The sequence below is a fragment of the Triturus cristatus genome, chromosome 1_1, assembly GCF_964204655.1.
Source record: "Triturus cristatus chromosome 1_1, aTriCri1.1, whole genome shotgun sequence".
Classification (NCBI taxonomy): Eukaryota; Metazoa; Chordata; class Amphibia; order Caudata; family Salamandridae; genus Triturus; species Triturus cristatus.
Genome location: NC_140579.1, coordinates 53,981,166 through 54,006,676, shown reverse-complemented (window position 1 = coordinate 54,006,676; position 25,511 = coordinate 53,981,166). Strand labels below are relative to the sequence as shown.

At 44.5% G+C, this 25,511-nt stretch overlaps 1 protein-coding gene across 1 annotated transcript in view; it reads left to right on the top strand.

Moving 5' to 3' along the window:
- Positions 1 to 25,511, top strand: part of LOC146869366 (E3 ubiquitin-protein ligase TRIM39-like) — a 128,550-nt gene that overhangs the window by 14,330 nt on the left and 88,709 nt on the right. Inside the window, exon 2 of the mRNA XM_085652228.1 lies at positions 5,876 to 5,971. Coding sequence (XP_085508354.1) covers positions 5,876 to 5,971 — 96 coding nt within the window. The remainder of the gene's footprint in view (positions 1 to 5,875; positions 5,972 to 25,511) is intronic.

Here is a 25,511-nt window from a genome sequence, read left to right as displayed (position 1 = left end):
CATGGCCCCGGTCGAACCCGGCGCCCTCCAGGACAAATGGGCCGGGCCCTTCAAGGTAGTGGAGAAGAAAAGTCCCGTCACTTACCTGGTCGACCTGGAGTCCCCCCGGAACCCCCTCCGGGTCTTACATGCGAACAGGCTAAAACCCCACTTCGCCCGGACCGAACTGAGCCTGCTGCTGGCGACCGACGAGGGGGGCGAGGACGACTCCGAACCCCTGCCCGACCTCTTGCAGACCAACCTTCATGACGGATCGATCGAAGGGGTCCAACTCGCCTCTTCCCTGACTCCGGAACAGCGCAACGACTGCCAGCGACTGCTGCGGGACTACGCAGCCCTCTTCTCGGGGGTGACCCACTGGTGCGTCCACGACGTCGACACCGGGGAGAGCCCCCCCGTACGACACAGAGCCTACCGGGTGCCTGACCGAGTGCGGGCCTGCATCCAGGCCGAAGTAGCGAAGATGCTGGCCCTGGGGGTCATCGAACCTTCCGACAGCCCGTGGGCCAGCCCTGTCGTCCTGGTGCCCAAGGCCGCAGCTCCCGGCCACCCCCCAGAGTTGCGATTCTGCGTGGACTACCGAGCCCTGAATGCAGTAACCAAGACCGACGCACACCCGATACCCCGGGCCGACGAACTCATCGACCGCCTAGGGGCCGCTCGCTACTTGAGCACGCTGGACCTCACCGCCGGGTACTGGCAAATCCAGCTCACCCCCGGCGCCCAAGAAAGATCCGCCTTTTCGACCCCGGATGGGCATTACCACTTTCGGGTGATGCCCTTCGGAATGAAGAACGCCCCGGCCACCTTCCAAAGACTGGTGAACAAGGTTTTGGCCGGGCTTGAGGCCTTCAGCGCGGCCTACCTAGATGACATTGCCGTATACAGCAACCACTGGGCCGAGCACCTCCTCCACCTGAAAGCCGTCCTGGCCGCCCTCCAGCGGGCCGGGCTCACAATCAAGGCCAGCAAATGTCAAGTCGGCCACGGATCCGTGACCTACCTGGGCCATCAAGTGGGGAGCGGGCAGGTGGCCCCCCTCCAAGCGAAGATAGAAGCCATCCAGGCCTGGGAACCCCCCACTACCCAGACCGCTGTCCGGGCCTTCCTGGGCCTCACCGGATACTACCGGCGGTTTATCCGGGACTATGGGAGCATTGTTGGCCCCCTCACAGAGTTAACGTCCAAAAAGCAGCCCAAGAAGTTACACTGGACACCCCGCTGCCAAACAGCCTTCGACACCCTAAAGACAGCCATGTGTACTGCTCCGGTGCTGCAAGCCCCGGACTACTAGAAGGAGTTCCTGGTACAGACGGACGCCTCCGAGTATGGGATCGGGGCCGTCCTATCCCAAGCCGACGAAAAAGGGCTCGACCGACCAGTGGCCTTCATCAGCCGACGACTACTGCCCCGAGAGCAACGTTGGAGCACTATTGAGCGTGAGGCCTTCGCTGTGGTGTGGGCCCTCAAGAAGCTCCGGCCCTACCTCTTTGGCACCCACTTCCGGGTCCAGACCGACCACCGGCCCTTGCGGTGGTTAATGCAAATGCGGGGCGAGAACCCCAAGCTGCTGCGGTGGTCCATCTCGCTACAAGGAATGGACTTTGACGTCGAACACCGGCCCGGCAATGACCACGCCAACGCCGACGGCCTGTCCCGCTTCTTCCGCCTTGACGAGGAGAATCCCCAAGGAGATGGGTGACTCTCCATGCCTTCGGCTGGGGGGGGCGCCTGTTGGACCCGGCCTCGTGGCGTGGTCCTTAACCCCCTGGATTGTGCCCGTTCCCCGCCCCGGCCTTCACGGGCCACCCGTCTGAACTGCACCAAGGCCCTTCACCCGGAGCTGCGCGTGGTCGCATACTCCTCGTGGCTCCGCCATCTTGTTGGCATCCACGTCACACCGTGCACCAGCCAGCGCGACCCCGCTCAACCCGGCCTCGACCCCAGCGAAGCCCCGACATCGAGGCACCACGAACTGGCCAGGGGGTGCCGCAGGAACCATTCATCGCCCCCGGCGGAGGACAGTATCGATGGGACCCCCAACTGTCCTCCCCTCTCGAGGTGTGATCGCCCTGCAACTCCCTTGGGCCTGGCGCCTCTCCTGCTGGGCGTCTGGCCACCTCCACCCGGCCACTCCGCCCCCCTCGGGCGCCTAGGTCCGGACATCAAAGGGCTCCAGACCTATATCTGGGGCGACCCCACCACAGCTCGGCAGTTGTATCCCGGAATCGAGAGCCCTGCTGATTGAATCGCGGCTGACCCCACGGAGAAGAACTCTTGTCGGAACCATCACGAGCCCTGCTGACTGCGTCGCGGCTCCCTCTTGTGAACAATCTGAACCACCTGGAACATCGGAGCCCTGCTGACGCCGTCGCGGCCCAACCTCGCTGAAACCTTCCTCGGAGCCCTGCTGACGACGTCGCGGCTCGAGCTGAGCAGAAGACCATCTTGAGAGCCCTGCTGATTGAATCGCGGCTCTCCACGAACTGTACGCCAGAGCCCTGCTGACGCCGTCGCGGCTCGACCCCTCCGAGATCGGAGGTCCTCCAGCTGAGGATAAGAACTGGGCCCCAGGTACCCTCGTACCGCATTCCTGCCAAAGACTGTCCCGCTACCCCTACCCTTCCAAAGAGACATTGAGACTTTTGGTGGATCCCTCGATCCCTTCGTGTAAATATTGAACTCGTAACCTTTTATTGCTGATAAAGAATTGCTTGTCGTAAAGACAACCTCCTTGAGTCCTGTGTGGTGGTGTTACTGTGCTAGTACGTGGTAGGAGAAGGATCTCTCAGGAGACTTCTCGGACAGCGCTCGGCTACTTCGTGCAGTGAGAGGGCCCCCCTTGGTGGTCTCGCCGACTCCTCGGGGTCCGCCTTCCAACAGGTCTTGATGCTGCTGTCTGTCAGGATGGATCTCAGAGATCCCATGTATTTTATGTAGCATTGAGTATCATCTGCAGACTGATGGATCCCGATGCTGCCGTCTGTAAGGATGGATCCCAGAGATCCCATGTATTTTATGTAGCGTTGAGTATCATCTGCAGACTGATGGATCTTGATGCTGCTGTCTGTAAGGATAGATTCCAGAGATCCCATGTATTTTATGTAGCGTTGAGTATCATCTGCAGACTGATGGATCCTGATGCTGCTGTCTGTAAGGATGGATCCCAGAGATCCCATGTATTTTATGTAGCGTTGAGTATCATCTGCAGACTGATGGGTCTTGATGCTGCTGTCTGTCAGGATGGATCCCAGAGATCCCATGTATTTTATGTAGCGTTGAGTATCATCTGCACTGATGGATCCTGATGCTGCCGTCTGTAAGGATGGATCCCAGAGATCCCATGTATTTTATGAAGCGTTGAGTATCATCTGCAGACTGATGGGTCTTGATGCTGCTGTCTGTCAGGATGGATCTCAGAGATCCCATGTATTTTATGTAGCGTTGAGTATCATCTGCAGACTGATGGGTCTTGATGCTGCTGTCTGTAAGGATGGATCCCAGAGATCCCATGTGGAGGTTAAAGATGAAGAGAGAAAGGATGGAGCTCTGAGGTACTTTGCAGGAGACGGGAATTTTCAGTGGTCTTGCTGAACCTATTTGCATGAACTGGTGCCAGCTGGTGAGGTTGGATATGAACCATTTCCAGAACGGGTCTGAAAATCCCACTTGTTGTTTTAGGGTGTCGATCAAAGCTGGATGGTCGTCTGTGTCGAAGGCTGCAGAGAGGTCCAGAAACAGGACCATGATGTCAGGGATTGTTCTTGTTGTTGAGGAGGGGGGTGTTGTCGTCTGCTTGGAGTGTGGCTGTGTCAAGGCTGCAGCATGATCTGAAGACAGATTGGACGTCCTGTAGTATATTAGCCTTGCGGAAGGGCTGCTCTAGAGTATGGCAACTGCTTTCTTGTTGATCTTCCCTATAAATGGAAGGTGTTTAATGGGCCAGAAGTTTGTGAAGTCGGCTGGGCCCTGGGATGGTTTCTTTGGCAGTGGAAAGATCTGACTTCTCTTAACAGTGCTTAAAAGTGTCCTATGGCTGAGGGAGATGTTGACAATGTGGTAGAAGGGCTTAAGGGCCTCTCCTTGAAGCAATTTGATGATGGATGAAGGAAGTGTCTCGTCTTTATCGGAGGTTTCTTAGACTAGAGTTTAGGATATTGGGGAGATCCATGCGTGAGACTGGATTGAAGAAGATCCATTGGGTGGCGTGGCAATGGGGGATGGTTGGAAGCGGAGCGAGTGTGGAGGGGGTGATAATGTTGATCTGATTTGTTTGATGGCATTGCATTTGTCGACTGATGCAGAGACTGTGGGTTCTGAGAGAGGATTGGTTCAATGCTAGACAGCCTTGAAGAGGGCTTTGCTTCTGATGGTTGCCTCACTGATGATGGTTTTGTAGTAACAGAATTTAGCTGCTATGATGCAGTTATAGTTGGTGTTTTTAGTAGGGTGTTTGACTTCTCCTGTTTTCGTATGGCACGTTTGTTTTCGTTACGCTCTGATCTCTGTGGTTGTCTGAAGTGTCTGGCAGGTCATTGAATGTATTACAGAAGGAAGGCTGATGGAGTGGAAGGTAACTATTCTTCTTTTCGATTGTCCTTGATACTCAGGTGTAGTATATGCATTGGTCCAGTTGAGGACGGAAAGGTGGTCTGTCCAGTTGAGGATGGAAAGGTGGTCGGTCCAGTTGAGGATGGAAAGGAGGTCGGTCCAGTTGAGGCCAGAGAGGTGGTCGGTCCAGTTGAGGATGGAAAGGAGGTCGGTCCAGTTGAGGACGGAGAGTTGGTCGGTCCAGTTGAGGACGGAGAGGTGGTCGGTCGATTTGAGGATGGAAAGGAGGTCTATCCAGTTGAGGATGGAAAGGTGATCAGTCCAGTCGAGGGCTATAGGTGTCTAGCCGCAGATATTAGGAGATGCTGATAGACTGAGGCCTTGTGTGTTGACTGTGTTGGGCTATTGATGAGTTGTTTCATTTCCAGTGTCTTTAGTAGTGTGTAGAAGGCTTCCTTCATGTATCTTGTGTTGGCGGTGGAAGTCTTCGAAGAATGTGTGGTGGCTGCGTTGAATGGAGGCCGTTAGTGTATACTGAGGATGCTGTTTTGGAGATTGCTAGAGGTCAATAGCGGGAGAGGAGCTTGAAAGAGTTGGGTCTTGTAGAATTACTAACAGTGAGGGTCAGAGTGTCTGGTGTGTGACTGCAAGCCTCCCTCATCCTGGTTTGAGTGTGTGATCTATGTGTGGAAGCATCTAATTTTAGGGATGAGGACGCCTCAGATGTGTGTGAAGGAGGATGTGAACCAGGCTGGAGGTTGAAACTAGGTTGTATCACTGCACAGTATGCATTAATGAACATCAATTCAGAAATTCACATATAATGTACCTTTTTACATTCTTTTAACCAAAAATGCTTCCTGTTTATTCTTGGTATATGGGCTGCATACATGGTTATTGCACTGATAAAAATGTGTTAGATTAGATGTTTTCACATGGTTGTGTGTTGTTCTAAAATATGTCATAATGTCTATAGGACAAAGTGTGTTTTTTAAAGTAGTTTTTTTAAAGTAGTTCCAAGTCTAAATCTTTCCATGCAGTTAGGCTTAAAGTGAGCACAGTGTCTTTCTAGGCAAGAACAGGACCAAAGAAGTGACACCGTTGTCTGTGTCTTTGTCTGTGATACTTGGCGCTGGTGCTCACAACCCTGATATGTGTGACTAGTACATACAATCTGCATATGTGTGGCTGGTACTTACACTATTAATGTATGACTGGTATATACAGTCCGGGCATGAGTGGCAGATACTGTAGTGACTCTTTTTTGTGAGTAAGACCACACTCTACAAATATACACTTATTTCTTGCGCTCTCATCTCTGCAGGTAAAACTTCAAGAGTGGCTGCGTCTCCTGAAGAAAGAGGAGGAATATTTTCTGGAGTCCAAAGTCAAGGAAGAGGAACAATATAAAACCATGAGGGTGAGAGGCTGCAGTGAGTGCTGTGTCTCTGTGTGTCTGTATGTGTCTGTGCCCGTGTGTTTGTGGTGACACACAGAGGCTGATGAGTCGCCCTACAGACTGCGTCGTGATCCCCTCCAAATAAATATACTGACCGGGGTCACTGTGCTTGGATATTGGGGCTGAAATCAGCCAAGGGCTCGTTCAAAAATAAATAAAAACAAGAATTACTCTTCTGACCTTCAGGTAGTACTTACATACTGGTGTGTGTTTAGTGTGTGTGTGCACAAATATATCGCATTAGCTGGCTGTGAGTATATACCAGTGTGTGTGTTTGTGCGTGCATGCGTATGTATGCGTGCATATTCATGCTTAGGTGTACGTGTTTAAATATGTATTCATGTATGGATGGTCATGGAGTTATTCATGGGAGTGCATGCATGTCAACTCATCTCTGTGTTTGTGTGTTTTTGAGGGCAGGAACGAATGTTTCTGTGTGTCTTTGTATGCATGTATACATGTTGAGCCATAGAGTATCCAGATGCATGTGCTCATATCTGTACATGTGTGTTTGAGGGTTGTGTATGGTTCAGTCTGGATTTATTGGATGTGGGTTTGTACTTGCATATGTGAATGCCTGTCTAGGGGTTTGCTTATCGCATATTCTGGTGGTATTTGTGAGTGGGCAAAAACGTGGCATCTGTGTGTGTGTGTGCGTCTGTGAGCTTGTGTGTGCACAGGTCTGGAGTTATACATCAGTCTGTATGTGTGTGCGTATGTGAGCGTGTGTGTGCATAGGTCTGGAGTTATACATCAGTCTGTATGTGTGTGCTTCTCTGAGTTTGTCTGCGCACAGGTCTGGAGTTATACATCAGTCTGTATGTGTGTGCGTCTGTGAGCTTGTGTGTGCATAGGTCTGGAGTTATACATCAGTATGTATGTGTGTGCTTCTCTGAGCTTGTGTGCGCACAGGTCTGGAGTTATACATCAGTCTGTATGGTGTGCGTCTGTGAGCTTGTGTGTGCATAGGTCTGGAGTTATACATCAGTCTGTATGTGTGTTCGTCTGTGAGCTTGTGTGTGCACAGGTCTGGAGTCAGTCTGTATGTGTCCGTCTGTGAGCTTGTGTGTGCACAGGTCTGGAGTTATACATCAGTCTGTATGTGTGTGCATCTGTGAGCTTGTGTGTGCATAGGTCTGGAGTTATACATCAGTCTATATGTGTGTACGTCTGTGAGCTTGTGTGTGCATAGGTCTTGAGTTATACATCAGTGAGATTACATAGGCATCTCTTTGTGAATATGTATGGGTGTGCCTATGTGAGAGTGTGAATCTGCTGGGTTTGTGTATACACAGTCTGGAGATATTCATCTGTGAATGTGTACTACTGAGGTCATTTGCCTCTGGTGTCCTGAAGTCTGTCCTACTATGGCTCGACATTGGGTCAGGGACATCCCTCTCTGCACTTGACTCCCAGGATAGCGAGGTCGAGCAGTCAAAGGCTTCTCACGGAGGTACAGGGCGGGGCAGGCATTCAGAACTCAACAGTCAACCAACAGATGCAATATTGTTATGTCTAGCCCTGTTCTTCAGAACTAAAGTCCTTTAAGCCCAAATAAAGGGAAACACCACATAGTTTAATAAAAATACAGTTGCAGGGTTGCAATGTACAATCCCCCAAAAAGCACAGCACCCCCTCTGGTGCCCTTCTCCCTCTGTAGAATTTTGAATGTCTGTGGTCTCCTGTATGTTCTCAGTGCCGGCATACCCTTGTAGGTGATTAGCCGTGTTCTATAAATCCTGTTTGATTGATTGATGTCATATGGGCATAGGGTTTATTCAAGCACAGACTCGGTTCGCTCTCGGTCACCCCACTGGCTGCTGCGTAGATCAGTTCAATGGCTTTTGCCTCAAAGAGTTCACACGGGCAAAAACTATATTGCTCAGACTGCAGATTTCTCTGCCCTGCTATACCTACTCTGTGGTGGGGTGCTCAGAGTACCCATTCCTGTATCAGCGGAGTCAGCTACGCGGATCTGTAGGGAAGCCTCATTTGGGACAAAGACTGCTGGTGATAATTAGTTCAGCAGGCCTGCACGGCGACACTCGTCATAGACCGCAGTGGCCTCTAAGGCCCGTTGCCCACAGATACTCGCTCTTAGCAGTTGCAGCCTGAGGGTCTAGTATTTAGCAGATGGTCATCATTGGCAGTTGCAGCCTCCCAGGCCGGATCAGTTCTTTCCGTCAACGTTGCTGGTGGTTCTTCTTGGGCAGGTATGATATCACACAACAGCAGGCACTTATCAGGGCATCATACGACCCAATGGTGATTCTCACTTGAATGATTCGGCACTGCTCCGGGAGATCCCACACAACACAGATAACTCTTGTCCTCTCTCCGACCGGCAGTCAGCTTTCTCTGGATGATTCTCATTCCGAAAATATGCTGGGCTTCTCTCCTTGACAGGCAGGGACACTCTCCTTCCCTCTCTCCCCGGCAGACTCCTAGGTGCTAGGCAGGTCCTCAGCTCTTCCTGAAAGTGATGCAGGCTCCTGGGTGCTAGGCAGGTCCTCAGCTCTCCTGAAAGTGATGCAGGCTCCTAGGTGCTAGGCAGGTCCTCAGCTCTCCTGAAAGTGATGCAGGCTCCTAGGTGCTAGGCAGGTCCTCAGCTCTTCCTGAAAGTGGTGCAGGCTACTAGGTGCTACGCAGGTCCTCAGCTCTTCCTCAATGTGATGCAGGCTTCTAGGTGCTAGGCAGGTCCTCAGCGCTTCCTGAAAGTGATGCAGGCTCCTAGGTGCTAGGCAGGTCCTCAGATCTTCCTGAAAGTGATGCAGGCTCCTAGGTGCTAGGCAGGTCCTCAGCTCTTCCTGAAAGTGATGCAGGCTCCTAGGTGCTAGGCAGGTCCTCAGCTTTTCCTCAATGTGATGCAGGCTCCTAGGTGCTAGGCAGGTCCTCAGCTCTCCTGAAAGTGATGCAGGCTCCTTGGTACTAGGCAGGTACTCAGAGCTTCCTGAAAGTGATGCAGGCTCCTAGGTGCTAGGCAGGTCCTCAGCTCTCCTGAAAGTGATGCAGGCTCCTAGGTGCTAGGCAGGTCCTCAGCTCTTCCTGAAAGTGATGCAGGCTCCTTGGTACTAGGCAGGTCCTCAGAGCTTCCTGAAAGTGATGCAGGCTCCTAGGTGCTAGACAGGGCCTCAGCTCTTCCTGAAAGTGATGCAGGCTCCTAGGTGCTAGGCAGGTCCTCAGCTCTTCCTGAAAGTGATGCAGGCTCCTAGGTGCTAGGCAGGTCCTCAGTCCTTCCTGAAAGTTATGCAGGCTCCTAGGTGCTAGGCTGGTCCTCAGCTCATCCTGAAAGTGATGCAGGCTCCTAGGTGCTAGGCAGATCCTCAGCGCTTCCTGAAAGTGATGCAGGCTCCTAGGTGCTAGGCAGGTCCTCAGCTCTTCCTGAAAGTGATGCACGCTCCTAGGTGCTAGGCAGGTCCTCAGCTCTTCCTGAAAGTGATGCAGGCTCCTAGGTGCTAGGCAGGTCCTCAGCTCTCCTGAAATGATGCAGGCTCCTAGGTGCTAGGCAGGTCCTCAGCGCTTCCTGAAAGAGATGCAGGCTCCTAGGTGTTAGACAGGTCCTCAGCTCTTCCAGAAAGTGATGCAGACTTCGGGTGCTTTTCCCTCAGCTCTGGGAGACGGTCTGTTGTGAAGACATCAGCCCTGGTCACACAGCGATCCGGGTACTGTACAAAGCACTCCCGTCCTTGGTCAAGATGATCGCGAAAGCGGGGGATTTGGGTCATATTTTATTCTACTCATTTTGCAGACGGGGGAAGCAGAACAGACTGCACTTTCATCGGACACAGGAAAGAGGTCGGGTCATAACTAATGATCCACAAAACTTGGTACGCTCCCACCACCACATTAGGTGGCTAACTCAGGACAAGTGAAGTAGCGTCCTCTCGGTGATGAGTGCGCGCTTGGCGCGCCCCTCCACCTCAGCAAACAGGTTCTGAACCTCACTTTATCAAGGATAGGCCAAGGATTCTGCACAAGTTATAGTAGCGGATTACACGGCCAGGCAAGGTCGGGACTCCAGTTTCACATACAGTCAGGCACTCACTGCGGGCATACACGCCTGTTTATCATTCTGAAGACATTCCCGTCCTAACATACCCTATCGTACAGATCACTGACTACCTTCTGTGGCTTTCCCTGGTGCAGGACATTAATTACCCAGTCACGCTCTGGGACTCAGTTGGTAGAATTTTCACATTGCCAACAGATCCCCAACTCCCTGTCCTGATGAAGACCGCTACAGAGGTCCACAAAGGGTAGAAACGCTGTGGCCAGAACATGACGGAGAACTATGGTTGTCATTGGCAGTCGCCCCTTACCCTATTGCAGGACATTATTTGCCCAGTCACTCTCTAGGATGCAGACTGTGAACAGGTCCTGAAGCTGGGAACCCTGTCCTGACGAAGACCCTTATAGGCCCACAGAGGGTAGAAACAACAAGGAAGAGGACTCTGAATTAAAAATTGACTATGAGAGGGGATTCCTTTAAATCAACAGAGACGCATATCATTGATATGCCCCCCCCCCCCCGCTGATGTCACAAAAGACCTGTCCTTCATCTTGAGCGGGCTAAAGGTTCCTGCATTGTATCAAACTCACTGAACGTTAGTTAATCATGGTGGTGATGAGGTATACGTCTCTCAATTTAATAACATAAACTTTCATTATTACAATTCTGTATGCAACATATATGCCAATGATATTAAAAACTTAGCAAAATATGCTGCATATTAGATTTGTCATGGTTCACACCTTTAAATATCTCTAAAACAATTAATGCAAACGTGTTGTTTCCTTAGAGACTATGACTGATCCGTGTTTCTTCAGCAATTTCATTAAGATGACTTAATTGGCACTAGCTGTATACTAGTGCCCAACACAGGAGCAGAACCCTCTACCTGTATATAAGTGACACATCACAGGAGCACAACCCTCTTACTGTAAACTAGTGACACAGCACAGGAGCACAACTGTCTACCTGTATACTAGTGACACACCACAGGAGTGACATACCTCACCTGATAACACACAGGCTCCTGCTCTAAGCTACAGTGTTTTCATACCTCACCTGATAACACACAGGCTCCTGCTATAAGCTACAGAGTGACATACCTCACCTGATAACACACAGGCTCCCGCTCTAAGCTACACTGTGACAGACCTCACCTGATAACACACAGGCTCCATCTCTAAGCTAAAGTGTGACGTACCTCAAATGATAACATACAGGCTCCTGCTCTAAGCTACAGTGTGACAAACCTCACCTGATAACACACAGGTTCCCGCTCTGAGCCACAGTGTGACATACCTCACTAATAACACACAGGCTCCTGCTCTAAGCCAAAGTGTGACATACCTCACCTGATAACACACAGGCTTCTCCTCTAAGCCACAGTGTGACATACCTCACCTGATAACACACAGGCTCCTGCTCTAAGCTACAGTGTGACATTCCTTACCTGATAACACACAGGCTCCTGCTCTAAGCTACAGTGTGACATACCTCACCTGATAACACACATGCTCCTAGATACAGTGTGACATACCTCACCTGACAACACACAGGCTCCTGCTCTAAGCTACAGTGTGACACACCTCACCTGATAACACACAGGCTCCTGCTCTAAGCTACAGTGTGACATACCTCCCCTGATAACACACATGCTCCCGCTCTAAGCTACAGTGTGACATACCTCACCTGATAACACACAGGCTCCTGCTCTAAGCCACAGTGTGACATACCTCACCTGATAATGCTGCAGATCGGCGCATATAAATTCTCTCTACTTCCATACATAGAGTAATTTCACAGTCACACGCACATACACTCATCATACGCTAGGGCCCATCACACCAACATACGTTCTATTACTCAATCTACACTGAATATATGAGAGAACTCCTAAATCAATCTGCATCTAAACTGAGGTCAATGTAACCTAATGATATTGTCTCGAGTCATGATTTAAACAATAATAATCACACTAGAGAACTCAATAAATGACAAAGAAATAACCACCCGACACTGTAATTCAAACAAAAGGTTATTTATCTAAAATTAGTTCAAATGAAAGTCAATCAATAGCAAAATCATCATTCTCATAGTTACCTATTCTAGCTAAATGTCATAATTGGATCAGGACAGGTCTCTCAGTAAAGTCTCCAGAGTCGCCGTCCTCTCAATCAGCATCGATCCTCACGAGCATAAATTCAGGAAGAAGTGGCGTAAACCCCTGTCTAGTCTAGAAATATTTATACTGAAAATTAACATACTAAAGTTACAAACAAACTCTAAACATCCGTTGAGCCATTGAGCAGAGCGAGCAGGAAAGGATGTATACTCGCAACAATTAGAAAACCTCCGCTCACAAAAATCACAAAAATAAAAAGACGGAAGAAGGAAACTCAAACTAGAAAACGATACATTCATGAATGCTCTTCCTCGGAACCATAGCGAAGCCACCGCAAGTTATCATAAGTTCATTGTGGCTTTATCCTTTTCCAAGGGCAATTGGGAGCAAGCCTGGAGTTGCTGTCCTCACGGAAACTTTTAATTCAGCCAGAAGCCATGGTCAGGTGACTTTCAACCATGTTCAGCAAGGCCTCTCGTCACATTTCAATCACTCGAGTGCAGGCTGTGAATAGCGGCCATCTTGGTTTAGGCCAAAACGGACCATCTTAATTAGAAGAAACATAAAACAACGTTAGTACATTGTAATAATTATACAGTGTTAATTCCCACTAATACCCTTATGTGTATGTAATTATCTAGCCGTCTGCAACATAAAGAAGCATTTTAAAAGCGTATTATTTCAAAGCGCAAACACATAACAAATAGCACTTTAGCCATACACATTTAATTAATCTGCTCACCAACTTAGTTCACGTATTAATTAAGCAACATAAATGCATTCCCGCGTGTAATTCTTTCATTAGTAATGTTGATTAATCAAGACTTTAAACAAAATTAGTAATTAATGATTATAAATCAGTAATTTTAATCATAACATATAAACAAAACTGAAGCTTAAATCTCAATAAATTTTCAATAGAAAACTCTGCTCCAGCAATCCCCCCTTTGGTGATATATTATCACCACAAAAACCAACCCAAAAAAAAACATTTAGTCCCAATTTTTAGGAGAAATTGAAATGTCTTTTCACAACACTACACACCAGACTCTCTTTCATCATCCCTTTTTGACTATAAGTAAACAATCTCCCTCAATTCTTCTAATTCTATTTCTTGTGGGTCTCTCTTTGACCTCTTTTGTTTCTTTTCAGTATTTCCTCTAATTATTCTCTTTTTCCCTCCCCTGTTTTTACAACACAAACACCCTAATCTTAATATTAATAAAGCAACAATCACACATGTCAAAGGAAATAATATCTTACCAATAATGGTACTACCTATCTTAGCAATAAAGCTTTTAACGGCAACTATCTTATTAGCCATTTTAGTCCAGATACTTTCAGCTTCCAGTGGTACTAATTCTTCATGCAAATCAGTAATATTTTTGATATAGACCTTTAGATCTTTGCTTTCATCAGGAATGTAAGTGCAACAATGTTGAACTTTCAGCATTCCACAGACTCCACCCTCTTTAGCCAATAGAATATCAAGGGCAAGTCGATTTTGCATAGACATGGCACGTACGGCAATCATCTCCGTATTTACCAAAAGGAACCCTCCAGCGGTACTTGTCGATAAGCGATCCACCACTGTTGACAGTTTCCGAATTCCATATGCATTTAAAGAAATTCCCACTGCTGGAATTAAAGCTACAAAAATATCACCTACAATTTCTGACCAAGTTTCTCTCTTAAAACGTGTTAGTAAATTAATGTGTTCTACATCTTCTATCCTATCTATATGAAAAATCTTTGGAAAGACCAGGCCAACATAACACGTGCCATACAAATGGTCAGGCAACCTGTAATAAGCCTTGTTCCCACAAATATAATACACTCCCGGGAAAACTGGATCTTCTCCTCCTTTGAATCCCCATCCCGTTGCAATAAAGTATGTGTCATGGCACTCACTAGTCCCAACAAAATAATGATCATATTGGGATTTTCTCCTGGTAATGCATAATTTACCCTTCTGTGGTGCATCTAAAGCCAAAGTTAGAGAGGTGTGGCTCACTGGTTAGAGGCGGCAGACCCGTAAGCAGAGAATTGGCCAGGGACCAGGGTTCAATTCCCGACGCAGCAGGGTCGTGGACCAGGGTCAAAACAGACTTGATAATTCTCGCCTCGGTACCTACTCTAACCAGGAACACACTCGGCAACTCTGGGCATTAAGCTTGCCTCATCTCTACAACGGCCCCCCACAGACGCTGGGGATGCCTGGTTTCACCTTGGAAATACCCAGAAAGGGACCATCTCACAGGGATAGCCAGGAAGGGTTCCCCAGTGGTCTATAGCACCGGGACACCTCCTCGTGAGGTAGCTGTTCGCGCTTTACAAATATCAGTATTATTATTAAGTTGGACTGGCCCCATTCCTCAACTCCTTTCCCATCTCAATATCCCATATTGTCTCACTTACTTTATATTTCCCTGCCTTTTCATGCATGCTCATTCTCCTTTCCTCTACCATGTTTAGGAAAGTTTTCTCCTCTTTTTTCAAACTACAAGTTAAATTGTTTCTAAAAATGTAATCTAATGTTAATTCTTCTTTCTCAATAAAAATCTCACCAAAAATGTTAGCTTCTTTAGCTGGATTCAGCTTTTGGTTCATAGGCAACTGCCCAAAAATGTTATCTTTATTAGACATCTCATAATCTATTTTCCCTAACAAATAAAAAACACTACTCAACACACTACAGGAAATTCCATACGTAGCTGGTAAATGGTGATAAGTAACACCTTCTGAAACGGATGCAGGTAACTGCATACAAACGTAGCAATCCCTAACTTCCATTGTCTTCACGTATTCATACAATAACTTTGAAAAAACATTGCTAGAAAAATCATTAATCGACCTATCTTTATGTATGTAAGTATTACTAATTCTAGTTGGAACTACTTTTTGTGAACTCTTCCCTACATTAGTCACATTTTCTGTATGCATCTCAAATGTACCTATGGTAACTCTAAATGTAACTAATAAAGCAAGTACACCCCATAGTAGCGTTAATAATCCTGTACAGCAGCAGCACATTCTACACCATCTTTTCAAGAAGGCACATCTACTTTGATTATTCTCTGTGTTAGCCATGTTACTACTTTTGGCAGTGTCTTTTGACTTAGCCTCTTCTACTCCACTACTGAAATTTTAACCTCTATATTATTTCAAACAACTAATTTCAGACTTTCTTCTTTTCACTTTTCTCCAAGTGACTCCTTTAATTCACTCAATTTGGATTTTCATCATTTTTCACTTCAACTTCATCAACATCAAATTGTATCAAATCTTCAACAACATCCTGAGCATCCGACTCTTCTCCAATGTCAGTCAAGATAACTTTCAGGATTCCTACTGTTTCCCCCTTAACCACTTCTCGTACGGTCCCCTCTGGATTTCCTTGACTTCCTGCCTCTTCACCTTCAGACAGTGCCACATACGTCCATTCCGGTGACCTATACTTCTGGTTAGGTTTTCTGATTCTCTTGATCTCCTCCGGTTCTTTTGAGACCTTTTGTTTATCACCCTTTGCTTGATTCTGACTAGACACCTCGTTCACCTGTTCAGCTTTCGATGAATTTGCTCGTGTCAGTCTGTATCTCAGCCTCTTTATCTTGTTAGGCCAAAGATCTCCTTTTACACTGCTTTTTGGTCTCACTTCTTTAGTATTTGTTTCTCAAATCCAAGTTCTCTTTCTCAAAACTCGACCCTATGATTTCTCATTCTCGCTCTCATCTGATTCTATTTCATTTGCCTCTTGTTCTTCAACAATTTTCTTTTGCTCCACAGTCTTTTCCACCACCGTTTGAGATTTCCCTATTTCTGTCCCTCCTCGGATCTCCAACACGCAATCTTCTTGCTGTCTACTTGTCCCTTCACCTAGCTTATCAGGAATGTTCCCTACACCTCCTCGGGGGTCTTCCGCAATCTGTCCCTCTCTACCTTCTTCTGACCCTACTTCTCCAGGTGTAATCTCAAGTGGATTCTAAATCTCTTCATCTGACTCAGGCGTAGTCTCTGTGGAATTATTCTTTTTCCTTCTTTCTTCTCCACTGCTTGTTGGAGCTTCAGGCACTCTTACAGAATCCGATCTCTCCTCTGAGGCTCTCAATGTTTCTCTTGAAGCCTCTCTTGGAAAGAAAAAAGAATCACCTGACTCCCTTTCTCCTTCCACAACAACAACAATTAGAAAACCTCCGCTCACAAAAATCACAAAAATAAAAAGACGGAAGAAGGAAACTCAAACTAGAAAACGATACATTCATGAATGCTCTTCCTCGGAACCATAGCGAAGCCACCGCAAGTTATCAAAAGTTCATTGTGACTTTATCCTTTTCCAAGGGCAATTGGCAGCAAGCCTGGAGTTGCTGTCCTCACGGAAAGTTTTAATTCAGCCAGAAGCCATGGTCAGGTGACTTTCAACCATGTTCAGCAAAGCCTCTCGTCACATTTCAATCACTCGAGTGCAGGCTGTGAATAGCGGCCATCTTGGTTTAGGCCAAAACGGACCATCTTAATTAGAAGAAACATAAAACAAAGTTACTACATTGTAATAATTATACAGTGTTAATTCCCACTAATACCCTTATGTGTATGTAATTATCTAGCTGTCTGCAACATAAAGAAGCATTTTAAAAGCGTATTATTTCAAAGCGCAAACACATAACAAATAGCACTTTAGCCATACACATTTAATTAATCTGCTCACCAACTTAGTTCACGTATTAATTAAGCAACATAAATGCATTCCCGCGTGTAATTCTTTCATTAGTAATGTTGATTAATCAAGACTTTAAACAAAATTAGTAATTAATGATTATAAATCAGTAATTTTAATCATAACATATAGACAAAACTGAAGCTTAAATCTCAATAAATTTTCAATAGAAAACTCTGATCCAGCAATAACACACAGGCTCCCGCTCTAAGCCACAGTGTTACATACCTCACCTGATAACACACAGGCTCCCGCTCTAAGCTACAGTGTGACATACCTCACCTGATAACACACAGGCTCCTGCTCTAAGCCACAGTGTGACATACCTCACCTGATAACACACAGGTTCCTGCTCTAAGCCACAGTGTGACTTACCTCACCTGATAATGCTGCAGATCGGCGCATATAAATTCTCTCTACTTCCATAGATAGAGTAATTTCACAGTCACACGCACATACACTCATCATACGCTAGGGCCCATCACACCAACATACGTTCTATTACTCAATCTACACTGAATATATGAGAGAACTCCTAAATCAATCTGCATCTAAACTGAGGTCAATGTAACCTAATGATATTGTCTCGAGTCATGATTTAAACAATAATAATCACATTAGAGAACTCAATAAATGACAAAGAAATAACCACCCGACACTGTAATTCAAACAAAAGGTTATTTATCTAAAATTAGTTCAAATGAAAGTCAATCAATAGCAAAATCATCATTCTCATAGTTACCTATTCTAGCTAAATGTCATAATTGGATCAGGACAGGTCTCTCAGTAAAGTCTCCAGAGTCGCCATCCTCTCAATCAGCATCGATCCTCACGAGCATAAATTCAGGAAGAAGTGGCGTAAACCCCTCTCTAGTCTAGAAATATTTATACTGAAAATTAACATACTAAAGTTACAAACAAACTCTAAACATCCGTTGAGCCATTGAGCAGAGCGAGCAGGAAAGGATGTATACTCGCAACAATTAGAAAACCTCCGCTCACAAAAATCACAAAAATAAAAAGACGGAAGAAGGAAACTCAAACTAGAAAACGATACATTCATGAATGCTCTTCCTCGGAACCATAGCGAAGCCACCGCAAGTTATCATATGTTCATTGTGGCTTTATCCTTTTCCAAGGGCAATTGGCAGCAAGCCTGGAGTTGCTGTCCTCACGGAAAGTTTTAATTCAGCCAGAAGCCATGGTCAGGTGACTTTCAACCATGTTCAGCAAGGCCTCTCGTCACATTTCAATCACTCGAGTGCAGGCTGTGAATAGCGGCCATCTTGGTTTAGGCCAAAACGGACCATCTTAATTAGAAGAAACATAAAACAACGTTACTACATTGTAATAATTATACAGTGTTAATTCCCACTAATACCCTTATGTGTATGTAATTATCTAGCCGTCTGCAACATAAAGAAGCATTTTAAAAGCGTATTATTTCAAAGCGCAAACACATAACAAATAGCACTTTAGCCATACACATTTAATTAATCTGCTCACCAACTTAGTTCACGTATTAATTAAGCAACATAAATGCATTCCCGCGTGTAATTCTTTCATTAGTAATGTTGATTAATCAAGACTTTAAACAAAATTAGTAATTAATGATTATAAATCAGTAATTTTAATCATAACATATAAACAAAACTGAAGCTTAAATCTCAATAAATTTTCAATAGAAAACTCTGCTCCAGCAATCCCCCCTTTGGTGATATATTATCACCACAAAAACCAACCCAAAAAAAAACATTTAGTCCCAATTTTTAGGAGAAATTGAAATGTCTTTTCACAACACTACACACCAGACTCTCTTTCATCATCCCTTTTTGACTCTAAGTAAACACTCTCCCTCAATTCTTCTAATTCTATTTCTTGTGGGTCTCTCTTTGACCTCTTTTGTTTCTTTTCAGTATTTCCTCTAATTATTCTCTTTTTCCCTCCCATGTTTTTACAACACAAACACCCTAATCTTAATATTAATAAAGCAACAATCACACATGTCAAAGGAAATAATATCTTACCAATAATGGTACTACCTATCTTAGCAATAAAGCTTTTAACGGCAACTATCTTATTAGCCATTTTAGTCCAGATACTTTCAGCTTCCAGTGGTACTAATTCTTCATGCAAATCAGTAATATTTTTGATATAGACCTTTAGATCTTTGCTTTCATCAGGAATGTAAGTGCAACAATGTTGAACTTTCAGCATTCCACAGACTCCACCCTCTTTAGCCAATAGAATATCAAGGGCAAGTCGATTTTGCATAGACATGGCACGTACGGCAATCATCTCCGTATTTACCAAAAGGAACCCTCCAGCGGTACTTGTCGATAAGCGATCCACCACTGTTGACAGTTTCCGAATTCCATATGCATTTAAAGAAATTCCCACTGCTGGAATTAAAGCTCCAAAAATATCACCTACAATTTCTGACCAAGTTTCTCTCTTAAAACGTGTTAGTAAATTAATGTGTTCTACATCTTCTATCCTATCTATATGAAAAATCTTTGGAAAGACCAGGCCAACATAACACGTGCCATACCAATGGTCAGGCAACCTGTAATAAGCCTTGTTCCCACAAATATAATACACTCCCGGGAAAACTGGATCTTCTCCTCCTTTGAATCCCCATCCCGTTGCAATAAAGTATGTATCATGGCACTCACTAGTCCCAACAAAATAATGATCATATTGGGATTTTCTCCTGGTAATGCATAATTTACCCTTCTGTGGTGCATCTAAAGCCAAAGTTAGAGAGGTGTGGCTCACTGGTTAGAGGCGGCAGACCCGTAAGCAGAGAATTGGCCAGGGACCAGGGTTCAATTCCCGACGCGGCAGGGTCGTGGACCAGGGTCAAAACGGACTTGATAATTCTCGCCTCGGTACCTACTCTAACCAGGAATACACTCGGCAACTCTGGGCATTAAGCTTGCCTCATCTCTACAACGGCCCCCCACAGATGCTGGGGATGCCTGGTTTCACCTTGGAGATACCCAGAAAAGGACCATCTCACAGGGATAGCCAGGAAGGGTTCCCCAGTGGTCTATAGCGCCGGGACACCTCCTCGTGAGGTAGCTGTTCGCGCTTTACAAATATCAGTATTATTATTATTATTAAGTTGGACTGGCCCCATTCCTCAACTCCTTTCCCATCTCAATATCCCATATTGTCTCACTTACTTTATATTTCCCTGCCTTTTCATGCATGCTCATTCTCCTTTCCTCTACCATGTTTAGGAAAGTTTTCTCCTCTTTTTTCAAACTACAAGTTAAATTGTTTCTAAAAATGTAATCTAATGTTAATTCTTCTTTCTCAATAAAAATCTCACCAAAAATGTTAGCTTCTTTAGCTGGATTCAGCTTTTGGTTCATAGGCAACTGCCCAAAAATGTTATCTTTATTAGACATCTCATAATCTAGTTTCCCTAACAAATAAAAAACACTACTCAACACACTACAGGAAATTCCATACGTAGCTGGTAAATGGTGATAAGTAACACCTTCTGAAACGGATGCAGGTAACTGCATACAAACGTAGCAATCCCTAACTTCCATTGTCTTCACGTATTCATACAATAACTTTGAAAAAACATTGCTAGAAAAATCATTAATCGACCTATCTTTATGTATGTAAGTATTACTAATTCTAGTTGGAACTACTTTTTGTGAACTCTTCCCTACATTAGTCACATTTTCTGTATGCATCTCAAATGTACCTATGGTAACTCTAAAAGTAACTAATAAAGCAAGTACACCCCATAGTAGCATTAATAATCCTGTACAGCAGCAGCACATTCTACACCATCTTTTCAAGAAGGCACATCTACTTTGATTATTCTCTGTGTTAGCCATTTTACTACTTTTGGCAGTGTCTTTTGACTTAGCCTCTTCTACTCCACTACTGAAATTTTAACCTCTATATTATTTCAAACAACTAATTTCAGACTTTCTTCTTTTCACTTTTCTCCAAGTGACTCCTTTAATTCACTCAATTTGGATTTTCATCATTTTTCACTTCAACTTCATCAACATCAAATTGTATCGAATCTTCAACAACATCCTGAGCATCCGACTCTTCTCCAATGTCAGTCAAGATAACTTTCAGGATTCCTACTGTTTCCCCCTTAACCACTTCTCGTACGGTCCCCTCTGGATTTCCTTGACTTCCTGCCTCTTCACCTTCAGACAGTGCCACATACGTCCATTCCGGTGACCTATACTTCTGGTTAGGTTTTCTGATTCTCTTGATCTCCTCCGGTTCTTTTGAGACCTTTTGTTTATCACCCTTTGCTTGATTCTGACTAGACACCTCGTTCACCTGTTCAGCTTTCGATGAATTTGCTCATGTCAGTCTGTATCTCAGCCTCTTTATCTTGTTAGGCCAAAGATCTCCTTTTACACTGCTTTTTGGTCTCACTTCTTTAGTATTTGTTTCTCCAATCGAAGTTCTCTTTCTCAAAACTCGACCCTATGATTTCTCATTCTCGCTCTCATCTGATTCTATTTCATTTGCCTCTTGTTCTTCAACAATTTTCTTTTGCTCCACAGTCTTTTCCACCACCGTTTGAGATTTCCCTATTTCTGTCCCTCCTCGGATCTCCAACACGCAATCTTCTTGCTGTCTACTTGTCCCTTCACCTAGCTTATCAGGAATGTTCCCTACACCTCCTCGGGGGTCTTCCGCAATCTGTCCCTCTCTACCTTCTTCTGACCCTACTTCTCCAGGTGTAATCTCAAGTGGATTCTCAATCTCTTCATCTGACTCAGGCGTAGTCTCTGTGGAATTATTCTTTTTCCTTCTTTCTTCTCCACTGCTTGTTGGAGCTTCAGGCACTCTTACAGAATCCGATCTCTCCTCTGAGGCTCTCAATGTTTCTCTTGAAGCCTCTCTTGGAAAGAAAAAAGAATCACCTGACTCTCTTTCTCCTTCCACAACAACAACAATTAGAAAACCTCCGCTCACAAAAATCACAAAAATAAAAAGACGGAAGAAGGAAACTCAAACTAGAAAACGATACATTCATGAATGCTCTTCCTCGGAACCATAGCGAAGCCACCGCAAGTTATCAAAAGTTCATTGTGACTTTATCCTTTTCCAAGGGCAATTGGCAGCAAGCCTGGAGTTGCTGTCCTCACGGAAAGTTTTAATTCAGCCAGAAGCCATGGTCAGGTGACTTTCAACCATGTTCAGCAAGGCCTCTCGTCACATTTCAATCACTCGAGTGCAGGCTGTGAATAGCGGCCATCTTGGTTTAGGCCAAAACGGACCATCTTAATTAGAAGAAACATAAAACAACGTTACTACATTGTAATAATTATACAGTGTTAATTCCCACTAATACCCTTATGTGTATGTAATTATCTAGCTGTCTGCAACATAAAGAAGCATTTTAAAAGCGTATTATTTCAAAGCGCAAACACATAACAAATAGCACTTTAGCCATACACATTTAATTAATCTGCTCACCAACTTAGTTCACGTATTAATTAAGCAACATAAATGCATTCCCGCGTGTAATTCTTTCATTAGTAATGTTGATTAATCAAGACTTTAAACAAAATTAGTAATTAATGATTATAAATCAGTAATTTTAATCATAACATATAGACAAAACTGAAGCTTAAATCTCAATAAATTTTCAATAGAAAACTCTGCTCCAGCAATCCCCCCTTTGGTGATATATTATCACCAGAAAAACCAACCCAAAAAAAAACATTTAGTCCCAATTTTTAGGAGAAATTGAAATGTCTTTTCACAACACTACACACCAGACTCTCTTTCATCATCCCTTTTTGACTCTAAGTAAACACTCTCCCTCAATTCTTCTAATTCTATTTCTTGTGGGTCTCTCTTTGACCTCTTTTGTTTCTTTTCAGTATTTCCTCTAATTATTCTCTTTTTCCCTCCCCTGTTTTTACAACACAAACACCCTAATCTTAATATTAATAAAGCAACAATCACACATGTCAAAGGAAATAATATCTTACCAATAATGGTACTACCTATCTTAGCAATAAAGCTTTTAACGGCAACTATCTTATTAGCCATTTTAGTCCAGATACTTTCAGCTTCCAGTGGTACTAATTCTTCATGCAAATCAGTAATATTTTTGATATAGACCTTTAGATCTTTGCTTTCATCAGGAATGTAAGTGCAACAATGTTGAACTTTCAGCATTCCACAGACTCCACCCTCTTTAGCCAATAGAATATCAAGGGCAAGTCGATTTTGCATAGACATGGCACGTACGGCAATCATCTCCGTATTTACCAAAAGGAACCCTCCAGCGGTACTTGTCGATAAGCGATCCACCACTGTTGACAGTTTCCGAATTCCATATGCATTTAAAGAAATTCCCACTGCTGGAATTAAAGCTCCAAAAATATCACCTACAATTTCTGACCAAGTTTCTCTCTTAAAACGTGTTAGTAAATTAATGTGTTCTACATCTTCTATCCTATCTATATGAAAAATCTTTGGAAAGACCAGGCCAACATAACACGTGCCATACCAATGGTCAGGCAACCTGTAATAAGCCTTGTTCCCACAAATATAATACACTCCCGGGAAAACTGGATCTTCTCCTCCTTTGAATCCCCATCCTGTTGCAATAAAGTATGTATCATGGCACTCACTAGTCCCAACAAAATAATGATCATATTGGGATTTTCTCCTGGTAATGCATAATTTACCCTTCTGTGGTGCATCTAAAGCCAAAGTTAGAGAGGTGTGGCTCACTGGTTAGAGGCGGCAGACCCGTAAGCAGAGAATTGGCCAGGGACCAGGGTTCAATTCCCGACGCGGCAGGGTCGTGGACCAGGGTCAAAATGGACTTGATAATTCTCGCCTCGGTACCTACTCTAACCAGGAACACACTCGGCAACTCTGGGCATTAAGCTTGCCTCATCTCTACAACGGCCCCCCACAGATGCTGGGGATGCCTGGTTTCACCTTGGAGATACCCAGAAAGGGACCATCTCACAGGGATAGCCAGGAAGGGTTCCCCAGTGGTCTATAGCGCCGGGACACCTCCTCGTGAGGTAGCTGTTCGCGCTTTACAAATATCAGTATTATTATTAAGTTGGACTGGCCCCATTCCTCAACTCCTTTCCCATCTCAATATCCCATATTGTCTCACTTACTTTATATTTCCCTGCCTTTTCATGCATGCTCATTCTCCTTTCCTCTACCATGTTTAGGAAAGTTTTCTCCTCTTTTTTCAAACTACAAGTTAAATTGTTTCTAAAAATGTAATCTAATGTTAATTCTTCTTTCTCAATAAAAATCTCACCAAAAATGTTAGCTTCTTTAGCTGGATTCAGCTTTTGGTTCATAGGCAACTGCCCAAAAATGTTATCTTTATTAGACATCTCATAATCTATTTTCCCTAACAAATAAAAAACACTACTCAACACACTACAGGAAATTCCATACGTAGCTGGTAAATGGTGATAAGTAACACCTTCTGAAACGGATGCAGGTAACTGCATACAAACGTAGCAATCCCTAACTTCCATTGTCTTCACGTATTCATACAATAACTTTGAAAAAACATTGCTAGAAAAATCATTAATCGACCTATCTTTATGTATGTAAGTATTACTAATTCTAGTTGGAACTACTTTTTGTGAACTCTTCCCTACATTAGTCACATTTTCTGTATGCATCTCAAATGTACCTATGGTAACTCTAAAAGTAACTAATAAAGCAAGTACACCCCATAGTAGCATTAATAATCCTGTACAGCAGCAGCACATTCTACACCATCTTTTCAAGAAGGCACATCTACTTTGATTATTCTCTGTGTTAGCCATTTTACTACTTTTGGCAGTGTCTTTTGACTTAGCCTCTTCTACTCCACTACTGAAATTTTAACCTCTATATTATTTCAAACAACTAATTTCAGACTTTCTTCTTTTCACTTTTCTCCAAGTGACTCCTTTAATTCACTCAATTTGGATTTTCATCATTTTTCACTTCAACTTCATCAACATCAAATTGTATCAAATCTTCAACAACATCCTGAGCATCCGACTCTTCTCCAATGTCAGTCAAGATAACTTTCAGGATTCCTACTGTTTCCCCCTTAACCACTTCTCGTACGGTCCCCTCTGGATTTCCTTGACTTCCTGCCTCTTCACCTTCAGACAGTGCCACATACGTCCATTCCGGTGACCTATACTTCTGGTGAGGTTTTCTGATTCTCTTGATCTCCTCCGGTTCTTTTGAGACCTTTTGTTTATCACCCTTTGCTTGATTCTGACTAGACACCTCGTTCACCTGTTCAGCTTTCGATGAATTTGCTCGTGTCAGTCTGTATCTCAGCCTCTTTATCTTGTTAGGCCAAAGATCTCCTTTTACACTGCTTTTTGGTCTCACTTCTTTAGTATTTGTTTCTCCAATCGAAGTTCTCTTTCTCAAAACTCGACCCTATGATTTCTCATTCTCGCTCTCATCTGATTCTATTTCATTTGCCTCTTGTTCTTCAACAATTTTCTTTTGCTCCACAGTCTTTTCCACCACCGTTTGAGATTTCCCTATTTCTGTCCCTCCTCGGATCTCCAATTCGCAATCTTCTTGCTGTCTACTTGTCCCTTCACCTAGCTTATCAGGAATGTTCCCTACACCTCCTCGGGGGTCTTCCGCA